General features: G+C 38.5%; 1 protein-coding gene across 7 annotated transcripts in view; it reads right to left on the bottom strand.

The window, feature by feature from the left end:
• Positions 1-388: 388 nt before the first annotated feature.
• Positions 389-25,250, bottom strand: part of Echdc1 (ethylmalonyl-CoA decarboxylase 1) — a 28,587-nt gene continuing 3,725 nt past the window's right edge. For all 7 annotated transcript variants that reach the window (XM_075946647.1, XM_075946663.1, XM_075946629.1 and 4 more), the window contains 4 exons: positions 20,005-20,147; positions 17,979-18,031; positions 15,899-15,979; positions 389-1,567 (listed from right to left, as the gene is read on the bottom strand). In XM_075946647.1, coding sequence (XP_075802762.1) covers positions 1,159-1,567; positions 15,899-15,979; positions 17,979-18,031; positions 20,005-20,147 — 686 coding nt within the window. In that variant the 3' untranslated portion in view covers positions 389-1,158. The remainder of the gene's footprint in view (positions 1,568-15,898; positions 15,980-17,978; positions 18,032-20,004; positions 20,148-25,250) is intronic.

Raw genomic sequence — 25,250 nt, forward strand, 5'->3', positions numbered from 1 at the left:
ATGAAGTTATAGATCAAATAAGCCCACTTTCTATTGCTTGGCAAGGTAGAAAGTATTGGTGAATACAAAAGTAGGAAGAATTTGTCTCTGGAAAAATCATGTCTGTTTTCTTTAAAACGTGAGATCATGTGGATACATACTTCTAAATTCCCTTTATTAGGACTAGCAAGTTAGCTGAGTGCTAAAACAAAAAATAGTCACTACTTTGAGTGTTTTTTACCGCTTGTTGAAACAGATTGGAAAAACAGTTCTTAGAGAAACAGTTTAAAGAAGTGAATTCTGGGATGACGTAATGCTTCGATTACATGTTTTGATTAAATTTAGTATTAAAAGACAGCCACACAAGAATTAAAGATTATTCAAGAAATAAATCTGGCAAAAATGAAAGTTAGCTTCACAGATCTTTAATAGTTTCAGTTATAAACCCCATTGACAGTATTGTTTTACCATTGGCTGAAGAAGTCCAGAGAACAATGCAAAGCTACTTTGTACAGCCAGTGAGTGCTTGCTCTGTGAACTGGCTTTCACTGTTCATTGGGTCATTTGAAATATGGTTTAAAAAGACCAACTAAAGCTCCAAACTCAGCAAAAAGTGTACGTTTTTTTTCAATGAAGGGCCATTTCCCACCAATAAGTACCCTTAAGTCTACAGAGCAGAAATGACTACTTTATTCCTCCCTGATGTTTGCTTCATATGAAAACTTTACTGAGGTCTTTTTATTTTGTTTTTGTAAATTAAATCAACTTTAAGTAAGAACAAAATGGCCAGACACAATAGTATATACTAGCATTTGGAAGGTAGTGACAGAGGCATTAGAAATTCAAGGCCACCCTGGTTACATAACAGGTATAACACCATGCCTTAATATTTAGATGAATAAGTATGTCACCAAGGATAAGCTTAAGGTTAAGTTTTCTGTTTGAGAACTGATCCTTGGTTCTAGGATAAGAATTACTATAGGAATGTACAAATTGGTAAAAAAAATGATTTAAGCGAATGTTAAAGAAAACCAACAAATTGAGATACAGAAAACACCACCCAAACCAAATAAACATATTAGCAGTCAGCGTCAAGTGTTCTGCTCATTTTAAACGTCACTTCACTTCCACCATGTTCTCACTGCAGCTTCAACTTGTAGTACACCCACACCTTAGAAACTATTTAGTATGTTTCTCTCTCTTAGCAATAGCGTCTAAGTTTGCAGGGCCACCCCACAGTGTTCCTAAAACATCTCTTTCATTCTGTAGCGCTTCCTCTAAGTACAGCTCTCTGCCTGAACAGACAGACTTTTTTAACCCTCTAATGACTTCTGAAGGCCCACTGACAAATTGCTCTAGCCACTCTTCGGCCTCTTTGAGAGCCTTAGCTTCATCAGAAGACTGTAAGACCTCATCAGCCAAGCCTAGATTTACAGCTTTCTGGGAGTCCACTTTGAGGGTCCCACTTAACACTTTGAGAGCTTGTCTGCTACCAATGATTTCAACCAGCCTGCTGGCACCACCCCAGCTTGGAACTATACCCATCTCCTTGTGGACAAATCTGATGACACTCTCTGCGGTCATTAACCTGTGAAGACAAAAGGGAAAACTGTAACTAACGTATATACCACAACCACAAAGCAGTAAGTGCTCCTGGGCTAAGAAAATTGGTCTTTTTAGGCACGTATTAAAACACTGTTGGAAAATGTTCCCAACTAGAATTTAATTCACCATGTACTATTCAGCAAACATTTGCTTTTGAAAATAACATTTTGTTTCAGCTTTTCCAAACTTAAGAACTCAGCCTTCACAGTTAAGGAACTTTATGTTAACAAATTCTTAGAATAACTGAGATAGACACCCTCATTTTATGGTTGAATAAGCATGCACCAGGGCTTGGCCCCAGATAGTTGGTGTCTTGGCACAAATCAAAGACTGAAGCAGGAGCAGGAATAGCGGTAAGGAAGATGGCAGTGGCTTGGGTTGCACTGACAGCAGTAAGCTCCTGCAGAAGGAGTTATATTCCCCACTAGTGTTTTCCTGATCAGGGTAATTCATGAAGAGAATAATTAATGGAAGTTAATGTAGTTATTGGTGCCTGTGGGAAAAGCATCTGCTAGTGTTTACACACCTTCACCGGACTATAAAGTGCTCAGTGTTTGGAAAGTGTGTGTGCACTGTTTTTGTTGCATGCAAAAAAAACAACAGAAGATTATTATGTTAGAAGCTAATCTGACCTGTCAAATTACAATTTAATTTTTTTTCTTAGACATAATAGTCTTCACAACTATTCACTATAAGAAAAGCTGAAGTGACTTCCCTTTCCAATACATTGTAAATTCAACTGTGGATGCCTTAGTTCTCTTGGTATCAAGGCTCTCAGACTGCAGCCTGACCTTCAATCATGAAACACTGCAGTGGAGGATTTTTGCAAAAGCCTACTAACCCACTGGAAAACATTCTCAGAGAGATGAGTTTCCACCAAGAATATGCCACAATGATGAACAGTTACTTCAACAGTCAACTAATATAGAAATTCCATAATTTAAAAAATTTAAAATTTAAAGAAAATTCCATAGTTTAAAAAAAGCAAAAAATAAAGCTTTTAAATGGGTGTGAGGCACAGCAAGTTATTATGTCAAAAGAATCTTAATCTAACCCTTAAATTGGAATCTGCCAAAAATTTGGGAAGGAGTTAAACTCAAAATATATAATAGTTATGAAAATACAAATGATTGTTACTCTTTAGCCCAGTCTTAGACTGACTTAATATGCCAGTTTTTAAACTAAATTCTGGAATTGGCATGTGTTGGTTTAGCTATTAGCACAGCTGAGAAAGTGATGATGTGAGGAATAAATTCATTTAGAACTGAATAAAAAGACAGTGGTTATCAGTGTAATATAGATGATGTTATATGAGTTATTACAGTAGCCATCCATGTGTTGTTATAACCTAGGCAACCATCCAAAATAATATATTTTGTCTTCTCTTTATTTGCAAGGTCAATTACATATGCTTGTTTAAAAAGTTTTATGACATTCATTTTTCATATACACATATGGGCACATATTCCATGGGTTATGTATGGAGGTCAGCTGGTTCTCTCTTTTTTCCCAATGAGTCGTGAGGATGGGAAGGGTGGTTGCCATATTCGGTGGGAAGTGCCTTTACCCACCCAGCCATCTTACTATTCCAAGTATGCCTTCCTGAATCCTATTTTACAGCTAACAAATCCTCAAGTAATCTTTGTAAAAGTATGCATTATAATCTGACATACATTCTTTATAAATGACATAGCTAGTATTATGCTTGTGTTGGCATACCTTTTAGTATGTATTAAACGTAATTTTAAAACTCCACTGGGAAAACAAAGTATCTCAACAATGAGATACACATAGCTCTCAGCAGGAAACCTTTCACAAGATCCTTCATTAGCCTCACAGAATTAAACTATAAAATTTCAAAGGTTGGAAAATATAATTCAAGAGGAAATGATCCAATCAATAAGATAATATCTCAAAATGGGAACTGCTTCATCATCTCCCAGGATTATACAGTAATACTAGAGTTCATGAGTGACATGGTATCACCTGGGATCCTTATTGCTAGGGAGAATCTGTGAACCCAGACTTAGCCCTTGTAATTATAAAATCATAATATTAAATTTATAAAACTATTATAAATTCCCTTATTCTGATATAAGACTTCAAGTGCATATGACATAATAAAGAGGAAAGGATGTTTCTTACTATTTGGATGGAACAATCATAGGGAAAAAACATCTACCGCTGGGTGAAGACTATTTGTGTGTATGTGCACACACACCACAGCACACACGCACAGGTCTCCAAACAGTTTGGGAGAGGTGGTTCTCCCCTTCTGCCATGTGGGACCGAGGAATTGAATTCAGGGGATGCCAGATCACTTGTTAACTGCAGGAAAGGCTATGCTGTGCTCCTACTGCTTTCCAACGAGGGAAACCTAAGTTTCTGGGTTAGCAAACATATCCAAGAACCTTTTTAAACAAACTTAAACTCCACTAGACAGGGAAGCTGGAGTTTAGAAGTGTTCATTGATGAAGAAAGGTACTTCTAGAAAGGTACCTGTAATAAAATATGAAACATGTGTTGAATTGGAAGACTGCAGAGCCTTCCTGTGCAGTACAAGGAACCACAGCCACTGGGTGGCTGGAAATCCTAACATGGACTCTCTGGCTGCACATGGCACCTCATACAGTGCAGTTAAGGAATGGGACATACAGACAGAGAAAGAGGAATATTTAGACCCTAAAAAGTTATTTAGCCTATTTTGGCCCGAGTCTGTTTGTCTATAAATAGTACCCATTCAATAGTACTTATACCATAGAACCAAATGTATTCTTATATGATAAATACTTAGAACATATACTTTATAAATAATAACAGAAACTGTATGCTTTATTTAAAAACTATACTGTATTACATTATATTTTATTCAGACATAAAGTTGGATGTTTTATAGTCTAACACATAAGCAGCTTTGTGTATTAGCTTTTACAATGGTTTGATATGGAAGAGTCTTCTGTTTTGTGTTGATTTCATTGGTTAAATAAAGAAACTGCCTTGGCCCTTTAATAGGACAGAAAATTAGGTAGGCAGAGTAGACAAAACAGAATGCTGGGAGAAAGAAGCCGGGTCAGGCAGTCGCCATAGCTCTCTTCTCCAAGATGGACGCAGGTTAAGATCCTTGCTGGTAAGACACCACCTCGTGGTGGTACACTCATTAGAAATGGGTTAATCAAGATGTGAGAATTAGCCAATAAGAGGCTGGAACTAATGGGCCAGGCAGTGTTTAAAAGAATACAATTTGTGTGTTGTTATTTGGGTATAAAGCTAGCCCTGTGGGAGCTGGGTGGGAACGCAGCCCACAGCTCCTTCTACAATGGTTTAGTAGAGTCACTAAGCAAGTCAGCACAGTAACAGTGTATCTTCTAGAATTCTAAATTGTTTCCTCATCTAATATTACATCATCCTGAGTGCATTCAAAATTAAAGCAACTATATTTACACATTGAAACCTAGTAAGTCAGTACTTCTCAACATGTGGGTGACCTTTTTGGAGATCAAGTGACCCTTTGACAGAAATTTCCTAAGACCATCAGAAAACACAGATATTTACATTATGATTGATAACAATAGCTAAGTTACGGAATAATTTTATGGTTGTGGGTCCCCACAACATAAGGAACTATATTAGAGGGTTACAGCATTAGGAAGGTTGAGAACCACTGCAGTAAACGGTAGTGTGCAGTCTGCCCTTCAGTAGTAATTACATGAATGGCGACAATAAGAAACATTTATGTTTTTGTCTTTCTAAATAATGAAAAACAATTCTTTGTCTTACAAGACATAGAGGATTCAAACTGTGAAAGAAAAACAGATATGTCTTTAAAGTTTCTTAAGGGAAATTAGGCAATAAAAGTAACAACATAATATTTAAAGATTTTAAAGCAGTGATATTGTAAAGGTTAAAGTGAAACAGGGCAGAATGTATGAGTAGTATACTTTCTTTAAGGAAAATCCGTTAAGAACTAATATTAACATGCTAATATTCATTTAACTTTTGATACAACCTTCTAGAGTTTATTCTCATAAAATAGGATTAAAATACTAAAAAGAATACTAAGTTACTCTTTATAGTCTGCATATGCAAAACATAAAATGTGGAGGCTGGGAGACAGCTTAGTATATAAAGTAATTGAGTTCGGATACTGAAGCCCACAAAAAGCTGGGCACAGCAGCAATTATCTATAACCCCAAAGCTGGAGGACAAGGACAAGTTGATTCCAGGGGATTGCTGGCCAGCCATAGTAGTAAAAGAGGCCTTATCTCTAAAGTTCAGATGGAGAGGAGTAGAGGAAGATTCAACACTGAGCTATCTTCCACATGTGTGCACTTGTACTGGAGGAACTGAGAAATGCAGGCCCATTTCTCAACATTGTCTGGTGGTGAGAGAATTTGAGAGACTAACAGGCATAATTTGCACCTTCCAACACAGGAGGTGGTCATCTGGCCTTTTTGAAGTGAAGTAAACTCAGGGCCATCCTGAGGTGGTCAGGATATGCTAATGTGATTCTGCTTCTTCCATTGTAACTATTGTAACTATGGGGAGGAGGAGGTGTTTTCTGCCTGTGTGACAAAGTGTTGACCAAGTAATGTGACTTGAGTCATCTTGATACCTAGGCAACAGAATGTTAATAAAGGCTTTTGTTATCTGCTCCCCCAGTTTACTTTCATATAAAAGCTGAGGAAAAATAAATAAGGGGTATGTGGGGGGGGGGGTGTTCGGGGTCTGAATAATCCCTGAAACTCCCTCCTGATACTGTCATGTGATTTGTGTCTTTATTTACCTCTGGTGCGGGACAATTGTCTATATTCTGTCAATTATGTTTTAAATAAATGCTGATTGGCCAGTAGCCAGACAGAAAGTAGAGGCAGGACAATGAGAACAGGAGCATTCTGGGGAGGAAGAAGACAATTCCTCCGCAGTCCTGCCCAGACACAGAAGAAAGAAGATATAACCTGCCCCACTGAAAAAGGTACCGAGCCATGTGGCTAACATATACTAGAATAATGAGCTAATATAAGTTATAAGAGTTAATAAGAAGCCTGAGCTAATGGGCCAATCAGTTTATAAAATATAGACTTCTGTGTGATTTCTTTGGAGCTAAACAGCTGTGGGACCTAGTAGGAGGACAGAAACCAGGCAGGACAGAAACCCTCTCAACATACCTTTATCTTGGTGAGGAGTGTTTTTTGTTGAGGCCGGTCCTCAACAATGGACAAACATGTACACACAGACACCCCTCCCAAAACAAAAGAAAAAAATTAAAGTAAACATTGAATACATCCTGTTTTCCACGTAAAATCACATCAAACAAAAAATACAGACTATTCTAAGTAACTAAAGAACACATTTTGACTATCTTCTTTAGTCCAGAGGGGAAATAAAAACACAATGCAGAAAAAAACAAAGTAGCAATGCTTTTAAAAAAATGGAATTTTGTGAATGGCATGGGAAATTCCTTGTATCATTCAAACCACCTTTCTATAAGTTTGTATATAATTTAAATGCTTACGTGCTTCTGACTGTCAAAAGTAGTTATGAAGCTGAACTCTGAGCACTGAGCAATGCTCGTTTTTACTTCACAAAAGTCTGTGTGTTTGTGTGTGTATGTACATGCATGTAGACATGAGCACATGTGTTGTGTATGCCAGAGATCAGGTATCATTCCCAAGAAACCATCATGAGACAGTTGTTCACTAGGATCTGGACCTGACTCATTAGGCTAGACTGGCTGCCCAGTGAGTGAGCCCTAGGGGCAGGCAGAGATGGTTTCTATATCCCCAGCTCTGGTCCAAATATGCACTACTAGGCCTAGTATGTGTATGGAGAAGCCAGCGACTAAACTTGGCTCTTAATGCTCATACAGTAAGCAGTTTACAACTGGGTTATTTTCCTAGGACCCAAGTCTTTTTTCCTTTTCTTTAATTATTACTATCATTTTTTTTTGAGGCAGGGTTTCTCTGCACATCTCTGGCTATCCTGGAACTAACTCCATAGACCTGGCTGACTTTGAACTCAGGAAACTCACAGAGACCCATCTGCCTCTGTCTCCACTGCTGGGATCAAAGGTGTGCACCACTACATCTACCTTTTTTTTTCAAAGGCTATTTTTTCTTGGAAAGAATCAGAAGAAAATTTTGATTTAAGCTAGTGTTTCTGACCCGTGCACACACTAAATCTATTATCAACTGGTGATTGTGGGGTGGGGAGAAGGGGTATTGTTCATATTAAACTATTTCGATCTATCAAAGAATTTTTCCCCTGGAGGGAAGAGTGCTTGGATGAAAATGTCAGCTGCATGAATTCCAGGCAATTACTGGAAAAGTTAAAAGGGGCCAACATACACACTTTAGGTAGGAACTTCCCTTTTTTAGTACAAAGCTGTGAAAGCTTTTGCTTTGCAGATACCAATTAAAATACTTTATCACAGAGATAACTGGTAAGGCACTGAAAAAAAAATCAACTAGCATGACTTTCCTTTCTATATAGAACACAGCTAGCCCCAAATGCTATAAATATTTTCTCTAAACATATATACTAACTAGAAAGTCTAATTTAATGAAATACAGTTAAAAGATTAAGACCATTAATAAAATAGACCAATTTTAACTGTATAATCAAATTCCCAATATTACTACTCTTCTATTCTACAGCAATTATTAAGTAAGATAAAAATTGCCTGAATGCCAGTCCTGTGATACTGTTATAGAGAGCTCCTGAGCCCTGTACAGACAAAGGAAGAGCCACCGCTCAGCAGACAGAGTAGAATGGCATGGCTTCAGCAGGCCATCAGAAGAGCACGCAGTATCAACTGAAAAGTGTTCACTTCCGGGCCTTTACATTTAATATTTTTAGACAGTGTTTGACCACAGATTGTATTGCAAATACCCAAATAGTATCTGCAAAGCAGAAGCTTTCACAGCTTTCTACTAAAAAGGGAAGTTCCTGTTTAAAGTGTGTATTTCAACCCCCTTTAACTTACTTAACTTCCCTGGTAATTGCCTGGAATTCATGCAGCTGACATTTGCATTCAAGCACTCTTCCCTCCAGGGGAAAAGTACTTTGGCAGACTGAAATAACTTAGTATGATAACAACACCACAAACTTCTGATTTGGGAGGATGGATACTATAATTGGCTGAGACTAAATGCTTTAACAAATAATAAAGACATAGTACTAGGACAAATTTCCAGAGACCGAAGACAAACATACTTTGCAGATGGGTAAACCTGGCATGTATAGTGCTAAAAATGTTCAATTCGTGACGGGGCGACTTCCATGAACATGAGCTTTCCCTGGAAAGCAGTTCAAAAAAGCATCAGCTACATTACTATGCACATCTGCTAGGAGAGACATACAATCAATAAATATCACAACAAAATAAATATTTTTAGTAAGATTCCAATAGGCATTAAATCTAAAATGACAGAGTATATCAAAGATAAAGTTGTCTTTGATGGTTTTATCTGATATTTTTCCTTTCATTCCAAATCCTAACTATTCCAAATTATGGAGAAGAAAATTCGTGTGAAAGATGATTCAAATCTAGCACATGGTTGAAGAAGAGCACCAGATATAACATTAAAGGCTTTTTATTTTCTCCAGCAAACATTGATAAACTCTTAAGTGTGTTCTTTTGTAGGAATATTAAGTATATCAGTATGTTTGCATACAGCTTAGAACTCTTTAAGTATATTTTATATTTATATAATTACATAATTTAACTTTATACTCTATACTTGTATTTCTGGGTAAAATAAAGAAATCAAGCATTTATCAGCTTATATATAAAGCAATTCCTATTTAGTCTCACATCACCCACAAAGCCAGTGTGACTTCCTGGAAGAACAAAAATGCAGCGACCTAATGCAGTCTTAAGTCCTGACAGCAGAGGGTGCTATGATAGAACTTCTTTTCTTCATTGTATCCATGAATCCACTCACACTGGTTTTCAGAGTCTGAGATCTTGGTAAACCAGTCTCCTACATCAAAACAACTTTATAAAGTTTCCAAGTAATAAATAAAACTGTTAAGTGAAACAAGTCCTTAATCACCAAATGAGAAACAAAAAGTTTCTTATTCAAGAGTTTGCTGAATCTTCTCTCACACTTTTTCTATTATTCTACATCATTTATAAGAAGTTAAAATAGGAAAACATTTATTACAGATATTTAGTTTATAACACTGGAAGTCACAAAAGGCGTTGTGATAATATTAAATGTATTAAATTAGCCCTGCATGCAGTCAGATTTTGTGGTGAAGAGGGGAAGGGGGGTTCAAAGATGTTCCAGGCACCTACTTTTGACTGAGTCATGGTTCCCTAGGTACTGATTTTGTAACAATCATGAGACAGAACATTTATGTTTGATATACACAGAACAAAAATGTTAGACGGTCTTATCAAAACTTAGTTTCTAAACTAGCCAAACAACACACAACGAAATAAATAAATCTATGCCATAGAAATTCCTTGTTAGGAAAATTTTCATCTGCATTTATGACGTTAAATAACATTTTATAAACTCCACAGAGTTGCTGTGTGGAATCTGTGATAGTTACTTTTCTCATTGTGGTGGTAAATTCCTGACAAGAAAGAAATGGAGGAAGGAAGGCTTTATTCTGGCTCACAGTTTACAAGAGTGCACACTATCATGTCAAGGAAAGCATGGCATCAGGAGTACGAAGGTGCCTTCCATGATGGTGAGGAAGGTAAGGCACTGGGAATGGGAGGGTGCAGTCTATCATAGGGAGGAAGGTAAGGCACTGGGGATGGGAGGGTGCAGTCTATCATAGGGAGGAAGGTAAGGCACTGGGGATGGGAGGGTGCAGTCTATCATAGGGAGGAAGGTAGGGCATTGGGAATGGGAGGGTGCAGTCTATCATAGGGAGGAAGGTAGGGCACTGGGGATGGGAGGGTGCAGTCTATCATAGGGAGGAAGGTAAGGCATTGGGAATGGGAGGGTGCAGTCTATCATAGGGAGGAAGGTAAGGCATTGGGAATGGGAGGGTGCAGTCTATCATAGGGAGGAAGGTAGGGCATTGGGAATGGGAGGGTGCAGTCTATCATAGGGAGGAAGGTAGGGCATTGGGAATGGGAGGGTGCAGTCTATCATAGGGAGGAAGGTAGGGCATTGGGAATGGGAGGGTGCAGTCTATCATAGGGAGGAAGGTAAGGCACTGGGGATGGGAGGGTGCAGTCTATCATAGGAAGGTAAGGCACTGGGGATGGGAGGGTGCAGTCTATCATAGGGAGGAAGGTAAGGCACTGGGGATGGGAGGGTGCAGTCTATCATAGGAAGGTAAGGCATTGGGAATGGGAGGGTGCAGTCTATCATAGGGAGGAAGGTAGGCCATGGGAATGGGAGGGTGCAGTCTATCATAGGAAGGTAAGGCATTGGGAATGGGAGGGTGCAGTCTATCATAGGGAGGAAGGTAAGGCACTGGGGATGGGAGGGTGCAGTCTATCATAGGAAGGTAAGGCACTGGGGATGGGAGGGTGCAGTCTATCATAGGAAGGTAAGGCATTGGGAATGGGAGGGTGCAGTCTATCATAGGGAGGAAGGTAAGGCACTGGGGATGGGAGGGTGCAGTCTATCATAGGGAGGAAGGTAAGGCACTGGGGATGGGAGGGTGCAGTCTATCATAGGAAGGTAAGGCATTGGGGATGGGAGGGTGCAGTCTATCATAGGGAGGAAGGTAGCGTACTGGGAATGGGAGGGTGCAGTCTATCATAGGGAGGAAGGTAAGGCACTGGGGATGGGAGGGTGCAGTCTATCATAGGGAGGAAGGTAAGGCACTGGGGATGGGAGGGTGCAGTCTATCATAGGGAGGAAGGTAAGGCATTGGGAATGGGAGGGTGCACTCCTTCATGGGGAGAAAGGTATAACACCAGGAGTGGATGAGTAGCTCTGCACACTGCATGCACACTTAGGAGACAGAAAGCTGTGAGTCCTGGTGCTTGGCATGCATGCCCCTTTTAATACAGTCCAGAGCCTCAGCCCAGGAAACAGTGCTGCCCACAGTTAGGGTGGATCTTCCAACCTCTATGAACCTAATTTAGGTAATCCCTCATGGACATGCCCAGTGATTCGTCTCTGATATGACTCTAGATCCTGTCAATTTGACAATCAGCATAATTGTACCTAAATATTCTTTCTGGTGAAAATAATTAGCACAGCAATTTACTTTCACTATGTGTATTTATTTAAATGATAATTGACTAAAGAAAAATATAGTAATTGTGCCATTACAATGCATAGAAGCAAAATAAATATGTCCAAAGACCAGGACACAAGAATTAGATGTTCAGTGTAATATCCTAATATCTTACATGAATTGGTTTATTATTTGATAGAAGGCTATGACCACTTTAAGATGCATTACTGTTAATTCAAAACTAAAAGAAACTGATTTCTCTTTGTCTGTCTCTCTCTTCCCCTCCCCTCAATGTGTGCATGTTTGTGGGAGGTCAACAGAAGTAAAAAATTATTACACAATCTACAAATGAGGCAGTGAGAAAAGACAGTAAGAAAGAACAAACAGAATCAAGTGATTAGAAAATAATATTAAGATGGTAGACTGGGGGGGCAGGAGAGAGAGTGCAATGGTTAAGAGCAGTTTCTGCTTTTAGAGAGGACCCAGGCTCAGTTACCAATAACTCCAGTTTCAAGGGATCCAATACCCTCTTTTGCCCTCTTGAGAGCACCGTGTGGTACATATATACATGTAGGCAAAACACTAATGCATATAATAAATAACTTTTTTAAAAGATGGCAGACTGAAATGAAATAGTGTCAATAACAACAATGAGCATAAAATAGTACAAATCTGCCATTTAAAAGGCAGATGCTGCAACCATGAATAAAAACATATGCTCTTAAGTCTGGCCTTGTGTGCAGATAACTAAACCTAGTTTCTTGAGAAACCAAGGCAGAAGTAGGAACAACTTCAATACTTCCCTGAGTGACTAGGTAAGACCCCATCTTAAAATTAAAAATACAAAAAGGCAAGGGATTTAGCTCAATGGTAGGTGGATTGCCCAATGTTTCCATGGATTCAGTACCTTGTACCATGAAAAATAGAAAGAATTATGCTCCTAATTATGTGATCTACTATAATTTATGTTCAGTTCAACATCAGGAATACATAAAAGGACAGAAAAGTTAACCACAAATAGGTAGGGGTGGCTATATATATTTATCACACAAAATAGATTCTTGATTGAATTCCAGACCAGGGAAAAATATTAAAATATGTAATTGAAAAAAAATTGAATGACATTTACAGATTAGTTAAAAATATTGCATCTCTGAATTTTCTGATCTGTAATTATAACCTGAAGATCTGTTACTAGGATCCAAGGAGACTAAGTAGAAGTTTTCAGACATTTGTAAGTATTTTTAAAAAACTAAAAATACTTTAAAAAACTAAAAATTTCTTCTCCCTGAAAACCAAGTGTGGGGAGGTACGATCCTGTAATCCCAACACTTGGGAGGATGAAGTGAAAGGAATCCTAGTTCAGATGCATTTGCCTAGAAAAATCAAATAACAATAAAAACCCAGTATCATGATGCTAATAAGAAAAGAAAGCAAGACATGGTCTGATGGTGAATCATAGGTTTCACATTTGTGACTATGAATGAGAGAAGTGAAGCAAACAAGAGAACTGAGGAAATAGAGAAAACAGGCACTGGGAATCAAGACGAGATGGATGCTGCGGCCAGTGAGCATGACGAATAAGACAACGCAGATGAAAGCGGGCAAAGTCTGCACTTCATCCCTGGGACCCTCCATCTGGAGGGGAAAAGCAGATACTATCTCTTACTTTGCTCAAATATTAATTGAAGGCGAATGAAGATTTTAAGACCTGAGACTTTACAACTCCTAAGGGAAACCACTTCAAGATACAGGCACAGCCAATGTTCTCCTGAATACCACATCAGTGGCCTGGGAAGTGGCAAAAACTAACGAGTAGGACTGGATTAAATACAAAAGCTCTGTAATGCAAAGGATGGAGCTATAAGGATGAAAAAACAACTCACAGAACAGAATGAAATCTTCCCCAGCTATTCATCTGTCCGACAGGAGACTGGTAATCCAAAACACACAGAGAACTCAAAATTATTCTTCCCCAAATAATAATCCAACCAATAAATGAACAAAGAAAAGTGGACAATTTTCAAAGTAAGTATAAATGGCCAGTAAGCGCATAAAAGAATATATTCAACATTCAGTAACTGCTAGGAAATGCAAATGGAAACTACATGAAGATCCCGCCTCCCCTAGTCAGACCGCTCTCACCAAGTCACAGAGAAAGAACAAATGCCGACCAGCGAGGACGACACCAGGGGTGAGATGGCAGCTTGTACCGCCACTGCGAAAATGCACAGAGCTTCCTCCAGAAACTCAAAGCAGACCTACCCTTGATCAGCCATACGCACTGTTCCTGTCAAACTTAACATACAGTAGAGACCTGCATACCCGTGCTTATTGTAGCACTATTTACAAGTGTAAAAAAAAAATGTTCCACATCTTAACTGTGGTGGTTACACAGGTATATGCATCATCAAAATACCTTTACACTGCGCAATTTGGCTACATACAATTTATATCTGAATATAAGATTATTTCAAAAACTTTTATAACTCTGATATTCAAAATGCTATTTATCAGAGCAGAAGGGTCATGTCCTTAGCTTCAGAAACTGAGCCAAAATTTGACTGAAACTTTTCTCTTAATGTATATGCCAAGATTTTGAAAGATGAAGTGTGCATAATGAGTAGAAAAGAAGGAATAAGCACATTTAGACAAAGCGGTTTTAGGAGTTGGAGAAATGGTTAAGCAGTTAATAGCACTTATTGTTCTTAATGAGAATGTGAGTCTGATTCCCAGCACCCACGTCACAGTTCAGAACGTCTTTGACTCTACTTCCAGGAGATCTGATGCCTTATGACCCTGTGGGCACAGGTGCACACACAAGGAAGAAAAAAAAATTCACACAAAAAAGATAAATCCCTTTTTTAAAAGTAAATTTTTAAAAATATACATTATGTGGGCAGGGTTTTAGAAGCTGAAACTATCTTCTGTTTAATATTATACCAAATCATTCTATAAGTAAATATGTAAGTAAATTCTATAAATATGTAAACTGTATTGCTATACTTTTAAAAAACATATAATGAAATCAAGATTAGTCCTACAGCAGAAAGCATGCCAAACAAAAGGAATAGTTTTAAAGTATGACAGATTATTATTTTACTGACATTTCTGCTAAAAAAAATAAAGTGGTAATATTAGGTAATACTAAGACTCAAAATAATATTTGGTGAGCACTAAGGGTGAACATTATACTATAACCTATATACTCATGACCTCATTGAAATGTATCTAAATATTTATGGGAGAGATAAAAAGTTAACACAGTTGCTTCCTCAAGTCAGACAGATAAAGCGGCACACAGAGTGAAGATCAGCAGATGTGCAGCCAGCATTCAGGCCTTGCGGCCCTCCCGTTTTAGCCCCAGTTACAATACACATACCAGTTTTTGAACACTTAAAAGGATCAAGTGTATTTTTAAAAATAAAGCACCTAACTTTCTTGCAAGCACAGTTCTCTGCCATGACTCAAAGCCCCAGGGACTCCTCAAAGCTGTCAATACAGAACAGTTCAATGTGATACTGTCTTACTCCATGTTTATGGACCTCAGGACAAGCATACAACAGAATACAGAGGTTTGCTCGGAGTGGTTCCTTGGGACAGCAGTAAGAAGGCAGCCTCAAGCATGGGCAGATTTTATGGCCTCTGTACCCACATAGTTATGGAGAGCTGGAAATCATTTTAAGGGGGAAAAGCTACAAGCTCCCAGAATTCCCTGCATTTTTTGTTCTCTCATTTATAAAGTCGATGGTAGAGACTTGACCTCAGAAAGGAATGGATCTCAGAAAACCTCTTGAAGACAGCCACAGGGGAATCTTTATATCCACTCTCTTCTATGTAAATGCTCTTCAGTTGTTTACTCCTTTTGAATAATTCTCTTGAATTTTAAGAGTTTCATATATTTCACTGACTTTCCTTCTTAGGACCTTTGCTAATATAGATTTATTAAGTCACTCGGTTTTGTTGTTTTTTAAAAATGGCTTATAATTGAACAATAGTAATTATTAAACTAAAAATTATGTACTTAAATAACTGATAAAAAGAAAATAGTCTTTAATTGATTATCTTGTTTAAGAATATATGAAATATTGACATTAAGGCTAAACTACATTCATGCATGTGCTAAATGTGTTTATGCTTACAGCAATTTTTACCTTACCTGAAATCACACGCTGTGGTAAATTCTGCTCCTCCACCCATTGCCCAGCCTTGAACCAGAGCAACGCTTATTAATGGTAGTCTGTATATTGAAGAAAAATGGATGTGAATAATTCTAACGGAAGTGCTCATTTATATACATCATTTTAAGGTCTTCAACATTTCGCAGTGTTAGCAACAAGAACCATCAAGGGTAGTGTGACTCCTTGAAGGTGTGCACCATCAGAAGTGAGATGAGACAAGCACACAGCAGCTCACACTAGTGCTACAGAGGGTTAGCAAACCATGCATCACTTCCTGAATCACTGTCTGCTTTGCAGTGGTAGTACATACTGTAACGGTCTTCTAATCAGAGAGCTTATGAAATAGGTTTAGCACCAGGGGCTCTCCACAGCTGTCAATACAGCACACTCACTGTGAAACTGTCTGCTCTACAGTCAGGTTAGGGGTATTACAGTCCTATCTGAAGAGATAACCTGGTCTAAAACACAGAGCTACAAAACCAAGTACTTAAGATTCCCACCAAAAGACTTAGCATTACTATCTAAATGGTCATAGACTGCTCCTACATATAAGCATTATTCAGTGTTTAAAATAAATCTTATTGTTTCTGTTTACAAAGACATGCATAGGGGACACTGGTAAACACTTTCAATCCCAGCACTTGAGGCAGATAGAAGTGTATCTCTAAGAGTACAAGGCTATCCTGGTCTAGTTCCTGCACAGCCAGAGCTACATAGCAAGACCTTATCTTTAAAAAGTAATAATATAAAAGTACATCCTGTCACAACAGTGTGAGAATACTATCAGGCAGATTGAAAATGTTTCCGAAGTATGCAGTCATAATAGGTTCTAAACAAAATGTAACATATTGGTCTAATGAGACTAAATAGTTCCCAATAAGCCCTCTTCCACATAGAAAGGATTACTTAAATGAGAATAACTTTTAGCTAGATGTGGGGTTGTACACCTGTAATCAGAAGATGCACACTCAGAAGATGGAAACAGGGAAATCAGGAGTTTAGGGATTACCATGACCAACAGTAAGGTGTGTGTGTGTGTGTGTGTGTGTGTGTGTGTGTGTTAGCCAAACTGAGCTACATAATACCTGTCTCAAAAATAAATTAATTAATTGAAAAAAAATAAAATTAAAAAAATCTAGAAAACGGGACCGATGGCTTAGTGGTTTAGAGTGCTTGTTGCTTTGGCAGAAGACCCAGGTTCAATTCCCAGCACCCATATAATAGCTAATAATCATCCAAACTCCAGTTCCAGGGGATCTGATACCTTCCTCCTGTCTCTGAAGGCACTAGACATACATGCAGTGCACAATACAGTCACCCAGGCAAAACATTCATACACAAAAAGTAAAATAATCTAAAGTTAAAATTTTAAACTAGTAAAAAAAAGTCAAGAACAGTGTGATGGGAGAAATAAGGCAATGGTATTTAAAACAGTAACATGATGATTCTATTATTTTTTCTAGATTCTCAGATGAGTATAAAAATACAGAAATGCCTAATTAATAAGCATGCTTAGATATCAATTTTCTCAGTTTTCATACCTTTAAACTGTTTGCTTTTAGAGTAAAGTCAGAAAGAGATTCAAAACATGTCAAAACTTGTAACCTGAAATGCATTTTTTTCCCCTTTTTCTTTATCCAGATACAAAGAAAGCCCATTTTTGTCAGAGAGCTTTTATAGTCTCCCTCATCTGGATGGAGTCTGCTTCAGCCCACTTCTACTGTTCTCCTTCCTGAAGGGGCCTTTGCGTGTCATCTCTCGATCACGGTCCTTTCTCTGCCTGGTGTCAGCATCTGACTTTCACTATAGCTGCTCCTGGCGGGAGATGGTTATATGGACACTGCTTCTTAAATTATTTTCTGCTTCTTTTCAAAGCTGTTCATACCTCACTAACATGTCATTCTAATGACTGCTCTGTGTGGCATAAAGAAATAGTCCATTATTACAACAGACACAGTTTGAAGCTCAGCTAACCTTTTTAAATGTACAAGTAATGAAATAATAAATTACTAAACCTGGTGTTCTAAAAATCCTATTTTTAAAAGAAAGATACGTTACCTCATTAATCTTGTTAAGGTGTTCTGCATGAACATAGATAAGGCCACTCCATTCTTTAAATAAAAATAAACATAAACACAAATAAGTATTACATATATAAGAAATATTTTTTTAAATTCAGAGTTTGAAAGGAAACAAAGTCAAATTTTTTGAAAACAGACATTTTCATTTTGCACTCTGTGAGGCAGAACCGTAAATGATGCTGGATGGGCTGTTCTCCCAGGGCTTGAGCTTAGCACTGCACAGGGCGAGTCAGACAGTTCCTGAATTACTCTTGTTTCTCACTAATGTGGCAAAAGTTCTAAAAACAGAAGTTTAAGGAAGAAAGCAAAGGTTGATGGCATAACAGTTTAAGGCTCTAGTCTATCATGGCAAGGAAGGCGTGGCAACAGAACCCCAAGGCAGCTGGGAATACGGCATGCGCAGTCAGGAGGCAGAGGGGAATTACTCAGCTTGTTTGCTCTTCATTTGGACCAGGACCCCAGGATATGCAAGTGTCACCCACATTTAGGGTGGTCTTTTCATCTCAATTAACCTAATCCAGAAAACCCCTCATATAATGCACAAAGGTTTATTTCCAAGGTGACTCTTCAATCCCATCAAGTTGACAGCCAAGACAGACCACTCCAGCTTCCTGGAAGAGTGGAGCACCACTCAGTGACTCGGGAGAACTCGAGTCGGACCCTCCACCTGCTACCTCTAGGAAGCCTCGTGTAAAGAGAGAAGGTTTAGTGAGCTCTGGGGTTTGCACTCTAAGGCTTTGAGTCCCAGATTTTTCACGAACTCCGTATTTTCTCATAGGAGCCATACCTTCTTCAATCCAGTATAATCCGGCTTTCAGCCTTGTCCTAAAACATTTTAATATTCTATTTGTCCTTCTTGCATATCATCTTCGCTTCGGCTTCACACCTGTTCCTTCACTCTGGTCCTCTCTTCCTACGCACACTCTTCACTCCTAATTGTCTGTTGCTTGGTTGTTCATCTCCAGCTTCCACCCTCAACTCATCACCTTGGTTCAGCCAATCCGCTGAAGGCAAGTCCTCTTCGAAACACTCCCCATAGCAATGTCTCTCTCTTTTCTTTATTCATATTCTTTTTATGAAATTTCTTCTCCCTCCTGTTTTACACCACTCTGACATGTAAAAGAAGTACATATCTAATGTATGCAACTTGAGTTTACAGATAACCAGTAATTCAATTATCAGCACCTATTCAGACTGCAGATACACCCATCAATTATAGTATTTTTATCAATTACAGTATTTTTATCATTCCCTTTATCATCAGTGTGGAATATAAGTAAGAACACTCAATGTAAGACCCACAATTTATGGATATACTATAGCATTGCACAATATAGGCACTATGCTAGAGAACTAATTTCTAGCACTAATTTACCTGTGTAACAGAAATCTATTTCCCATATTCCCTCCTTAGTACCTGTCAAACACCATTCTACTCTGTGTTCCAATAAGCTTCTCTATTTGAGATTCCACATATGAGATCAGCGTGGGATTTCACAAAAAGTAATCTTTCTACCAAAGTAATATACTAAAACAAAGGGCATAGGGTACACATATGGAGAACTCTAGACTATTTTTCCAACCGCTTCACAATCTTAAAATTATGCTAAAATATAAATTTTTGTAAACAATATTCAATCAAGTTAGAAAGGAAAGAAATGTGGGGGCACTCCTGGGAAGGAGAGCAGCAGGAGCAATACCGAAAGCATCCTCCAAAGCCACCAGCGCAACCAGGAGCGCTCCTCTTAGACCACAAAGGTGAGTCCTTTCAGCATGTCAACCCAACTGTCTTTCAGATATCCTCTGTAGGTCAGACCTCAACATTTATTTGTTTTCCTATATTATTCACCTTATAAATCTTTCTAATTTCTCACAAAGAATAAAAGGAAACAAACCAAACCAAACGGAAACTACAGTTAGAAAGCTAAGGAGTACAAGTTATGACAACAACCACATAGGATGGTCTGCCGGAAGCAGCCTCAGCACACAGCCTACATACTTGCCTCTGGAGTGGAGAGTGCTTTCACCGCATTCAGATCAGATCCTGAGCAAAAAGTATTTTTTGCCCCGTGGACAATGAGGCCTTTCCCTTCTGTCCAATTTTCCAGTTCAATTACCCTTTCCAAAAGTTGTAGCATCATGACACCTACCAGATGAGAGCAAAAACATGAACAGATGTAAGAGACCGCTAAAAACAGAAATAGTAACATGTCGAGCAAGCCTACCAGGATGTATACTTTACTACTGTGTATCTACCAAATGCCTATTTTGCTGACTGTAAGGGTAAAAGTTAGATGCTGTGGGTCCCTGAGTGGTGGCAGCAGGCCACCGGCTGGTTCCGGCACTGGGCAAAACTGCCTTTCATCTAAACTGAAGACCATGACAGACATGGACAGAATCGCTGGAATTGACAGCCTAGCTGCTCAGGTCAAGGTAGGCTTGTCTTCCTACAGGTTTCTTAGCCCACAGGATCTTCTGGAGCCTGGCAGGCTCTGCGCTAAACATAAAGATAAATACGACCTTCAGTGACCATGGAGGACCCTGAGGAGTAACTCTAGGTGACAACCAAGTAAGTTCTCTGTCGTTTTTTAATCAGTAACTCAAGTAAAATTTTATCCTTCTCTGGAGAAGACAATAATCAACTTTATATGGAAAAACAAAAAACCCAGGATAGCCAAAACAATCTTATACAATAAAGGATTGTCTGGAGGCATTACCATCCCTGTCTTCAAACTCTATTACAGAGCTACAGTATTGAAAACAGCTTGGTATTGGCATAAAAACAGAGAAGTCAACCAATGGAATCAAATAGAAGACCCTGACTTTAACCCACAAACCTATAAACACCTGATTTTCAATAAAGGAGCTAAAAGTATACAATGGAAAAAAGAGAGCATCTTCAACAAATGGTGCTGGCAAAACTGGATGTCAATCTGTAGAAGAATGAAAATAGATCCATATCTATCACCGTGCACAAAACTCAAGTCCAAATGGATTAAAGACCTCAATATCAGTCCGAACACACTGAACCTGATAGAAGAGAAAGTGGGAAGTACTCTACAGCACATGGGCACAGGAGACCACTTCCTACGTATAACCCCAGCAGCACAGACACTAAGGGCATCATTGAATAAATGGGACCTCCTGAGACTGAGAAGCTTCTGTAAAGCAAAAGACACTGTCACTAAGACAAAAAGGCAACCCACTTACTGGGAGAAGATTTTCACCAACCCCGCAACAGACAAAGGTCTGATCTCCAAAATATATAAAGAAATCAAGAAACTAGACCGTAAAAGGCTAATCAACCCAATTATAAAATGGGGCACTGAGCTGAACAGAGAATTCTCAACAGAAGAACTTCAAATGGCCAAAAGACACTTAAGGTCATGCTCAACTTCCTTAGTGATCAGGGAAATGCAAATCAAGACAACTTTAAGATACCATCTTACACCTGTCAGAATGGCTAAAATAAAAAACACCAATGATAGCCTTTGCTGGAGAGGTTGTGGAGAAAGGGGTACACTCACCCATTGCTGGTGGGAATGCAAACTTGTGCAACCACTCTGGAAAGCAGTGTTTCGGTTTCTCAGGAAATTCGGGATCGACCTACCCCTGGATCCAGCAATACCACTCTTGGGAATATACCCAAGAGAGGCCCTATCATACAACAAAAGTATATGCTCAACTATGTTCATGGCAGCATTGTTTGTAATAGCCAGAACCTGGAAACAACCTAGATGCCCTTCAACGGAAGAATGGATGAAGAAAGTATGGAATATATACATATTAGAGTATTACTCAGCAGTAAAAAACAAGGACTTCTTGAATTTTGCATACAAATGGATGGAAATAGAAAACACTATCCTGAGTGAGGTAAGCCAGACCCAAAAAGAGGAACATGGGATGTACTCATTCATATTTGGTTTCTAGCCATAAATAAAGGACATTGAGCTTATAATTCATGTTCCTAGAGAAGCTAAATAAGAAGGTGAATCCAAAGACAAACACATAGGCATCCTCATGAATATTAACCTTCATCAGGCGATGAAAGGAGACAGAGACAGAGACAGAGACCCACACTGGAGCACCAGACAGAAATCTAAAGGTCCAAATCAGGAGCAGAAGGAGACGAAGCACGAGCAAGGAACTCAGGACCGCGAGGGGTGCACCCACACACTGAGACAATGGGGATGTTCTATCGGGAATTCACCAAGGCCAGCTGGCCTGGGTCTGAAAAAGCATGGGATAAATCCGGACTAGCTGAACATAGCGGACAATGAGGAATACTGAGAACTCAAGAACAATCGCAGTGGGTTTTTGATCCTACTGCATGTACTGGCTTTGGGGGAGCCTAGGCAGTTTGGATGCTCACCTTACTAGACCTGGATAGAGGTGGGCGGTCCTTGGGCTTCCCACAGGTCAGGGAACCCTGATTGCTCTTCGAGCAGATGAGGGAGAGGGACTTGATCGGGGGACGGGGAGGGAAATGGGAGGCGGTTGCAGGGAGGAGGCAGAAATCTTTAATAAATAAATAAATTAAAAAAAAAAGAACTAGCTAGCAATACGCTTAAGCTATTGGCCAAACAGTATTGCAAATTAAAAAAAAAAATCTCTGATGTAGTTTGACAGCTGAGAGGTTTTGTCATTTAAAAGGACAACCTCACCAAACAAATTGCAGTAAATTACAAATACAAGATATTAAGGTATGTATCTACAAGTAATAAAGGTGTGAGGACAAATACAAGTTAACAAAATTCTCTCTCACACTGCCTTCCATAGTCTTAAAAATACTTTTCATTATACAAAAATATCTGTCACAGTGATTCTAACATAAGTATTCTACTGTTTATACAATGTATATATCTAAAACTTCTGTTTTCACAAGCCCAAAGAATTCTTGTGAGTTCCAGAGAGCTGAATTGAAGAATCCACCTTAAACAGGTCAGATACACCCGCCTCATTTCCCTAGTCCTAATTTTTTCCCCCTTAACTTTGTCCTCTGTTCTGCCAATACATTAGACAGGTGTTAAGAGACACCAGACATTTCCATATCACAAACACTGGACAGGAACAAACAGACCAGCTACGCCAGGATGTTACCAACACCCAGCATTCTCAGGTTCCCCCCACCCAAAGACAACACCCACAAATAAACAGGAAGCAGTCTTGAGAATCCGTTGCCCCAATTCCTTTAACCTGTGGTACCTAACCTCCTGCCTTTTTATTATAAAAAGGAGATGGGAATGTAATGATCTGTTCTGTCCCTTTAAGAAACAAGCCCTGCCCATTTCCTCCTCTGTCCACTGAGGCAGACAGATCTTCCTTTCTGCTTGTAGCCTGACTTTCTTCCTTTTCTGTCTCCCTCTCGAAGAGGCAGTTTTTGTCTCTCTCTTCTCTCCTCCTTCCTTCCCTCCCTCCCTCTCTCTCTCTCCACTCTCTCCTCTTCTCCTTCTTCCCCTTCCCTTCCCTTCCATAATCCACTAAATAAATATCCAGCCTCACTCTGCATGGTGTACCTATCCAAGTCTCTGTCTCTCGCCTGCCGCGTGGCTCCCTGCCTAGGACCACCTGATGGCCTGCTGGACCCACTCAGGGATCCGCAGCATTTTACTGTTCCCATTACACTGATACAATGGAATATACAAACAAGGCATATAAAACAGCCCCACCTTAAAATTTTAATTCATTAATCTATGTATCTTAAGAAACCAGACAAATATATTTAGAAAGAAAAATAAAAATGATCATACATGTCCTAGACATAAAAAATGGAATACATAATATTGGATACAGTGATAAGAAAAAATTACTTCTTATAGTAAAGATAGCAAATACACATTGTCTCAATGAACAAGCTCAGTAAGTTTTATGAGCATAAGATGACTGTGAGATTTTATGATATAAAGGCTATAAAAATATAGGACAAAGTGAGTCTAGCTCTCTTCCTAGCAGGACTGACAAGATCTTAGTTAGGTCTAATAAATACATAATAAATTAAAGACATGGTTGACAAACTGACATGCCTGAGGAACACCGTGAAAGTGCTTCACAGGTCTACCAGCAGTCAAGGCAATGATTTATATCTTAGATCATTATGGTGATATCTTTACAAAATTCTTTCACAATAAATTTAACAGCCTTCCTTTAACAATAAATTTAAAATTGGAATCCGCAGAGAATGTCATCTGAAGATCTAATGAATGAGCTGTATCTTTGCACATCTTTGGTTATCTTCCAGGGTCATAATGTCCTTACTACCCAAGATAAGGGAAAACACAATTAGAAGCCAAAGTACAGATCGTAACTGCAGGTTATAACTTCCGGAGAATCTACTGTTTCCGAGCCTTGCTACACAGATCCCTCTAAAATATACAGACTTATTTTAAGAAAAAAAATACACAAGATCAATAATCACTATTCTGCCATTCTTTAAGTAACCAGTGAGATGGGGTTCTACAGTAAATGTTAGATCAATGTCATGCACTCACAAATAACTAATAAAATAATCCTTTCTAAGTATTACATACTTAAAATGGAAACTTCTGAAGAATGTCCTATGTGCTTGAAAAATATTATTACATCCAAATTACTTCTAGTTTGGGAGAAACCAAAGATGCACAATCAATCTATACAAATATACAATAAATTTGTATATTTATTCTATAAATTTTATAGAATAAATCAATCTATACAAATATACATCTTCAATCATGTATGATATTTAAGTGCCTAAACAATAATGGTGTCTATGAACATAAAAAAAAACTATAATACTTGTTAATTTTAAACTCACTCTTTTGACTTAGTTCAGTAAGCCTAACAAGTTGAAGAAGACCTTACACACTAAACGGCCTTAGAATGTCTGCTTTGATTATTTTTAAGCAAAGGCACTGGGGGTTCACTCATCTCCCCACCCAAGCTAACAAAACACCATACTTAAAGCAGCTGCGCTTTTATTTGTTTTGCACATTATGCATCAAACCAATACTCACCTATATAACGGAATATAAGCAACTACCACCGTTAATTACATGCAAATTCTGAATACCTGAAATGTGGATGGTCAGCTGAGATATGAACTAAATGTAATAACAGATTTCAAAGGCATACTATAAAAATAAAAAAGAAAGTATCTCACATGTAATTTCGTGTATGTTATTTTTGTTGAAAATATTTTAAAGCATTTATGTTTGATATACATAGAACCAAAATCTTAGACTGTCTCATCAAAACTCAGTTTCTTAAACTA

The sequence above is a fragment of the Microtus pennsylvanicus genome, chromosome 1 (assembly GCF_037038515.1).
Source record: "Microtus pennsylvanicus isolate mMicPen1 chromosome 1, mMicPen1.hap1, whole genome shotgun sequence".
In the NCBI taxonomy this organism is placed as follows: Eukaryota; Metazoa; Chordata; class Mammalia; order Rodentia; family Cricetidae; genus Microtus; species Microtus pennsylvanicus.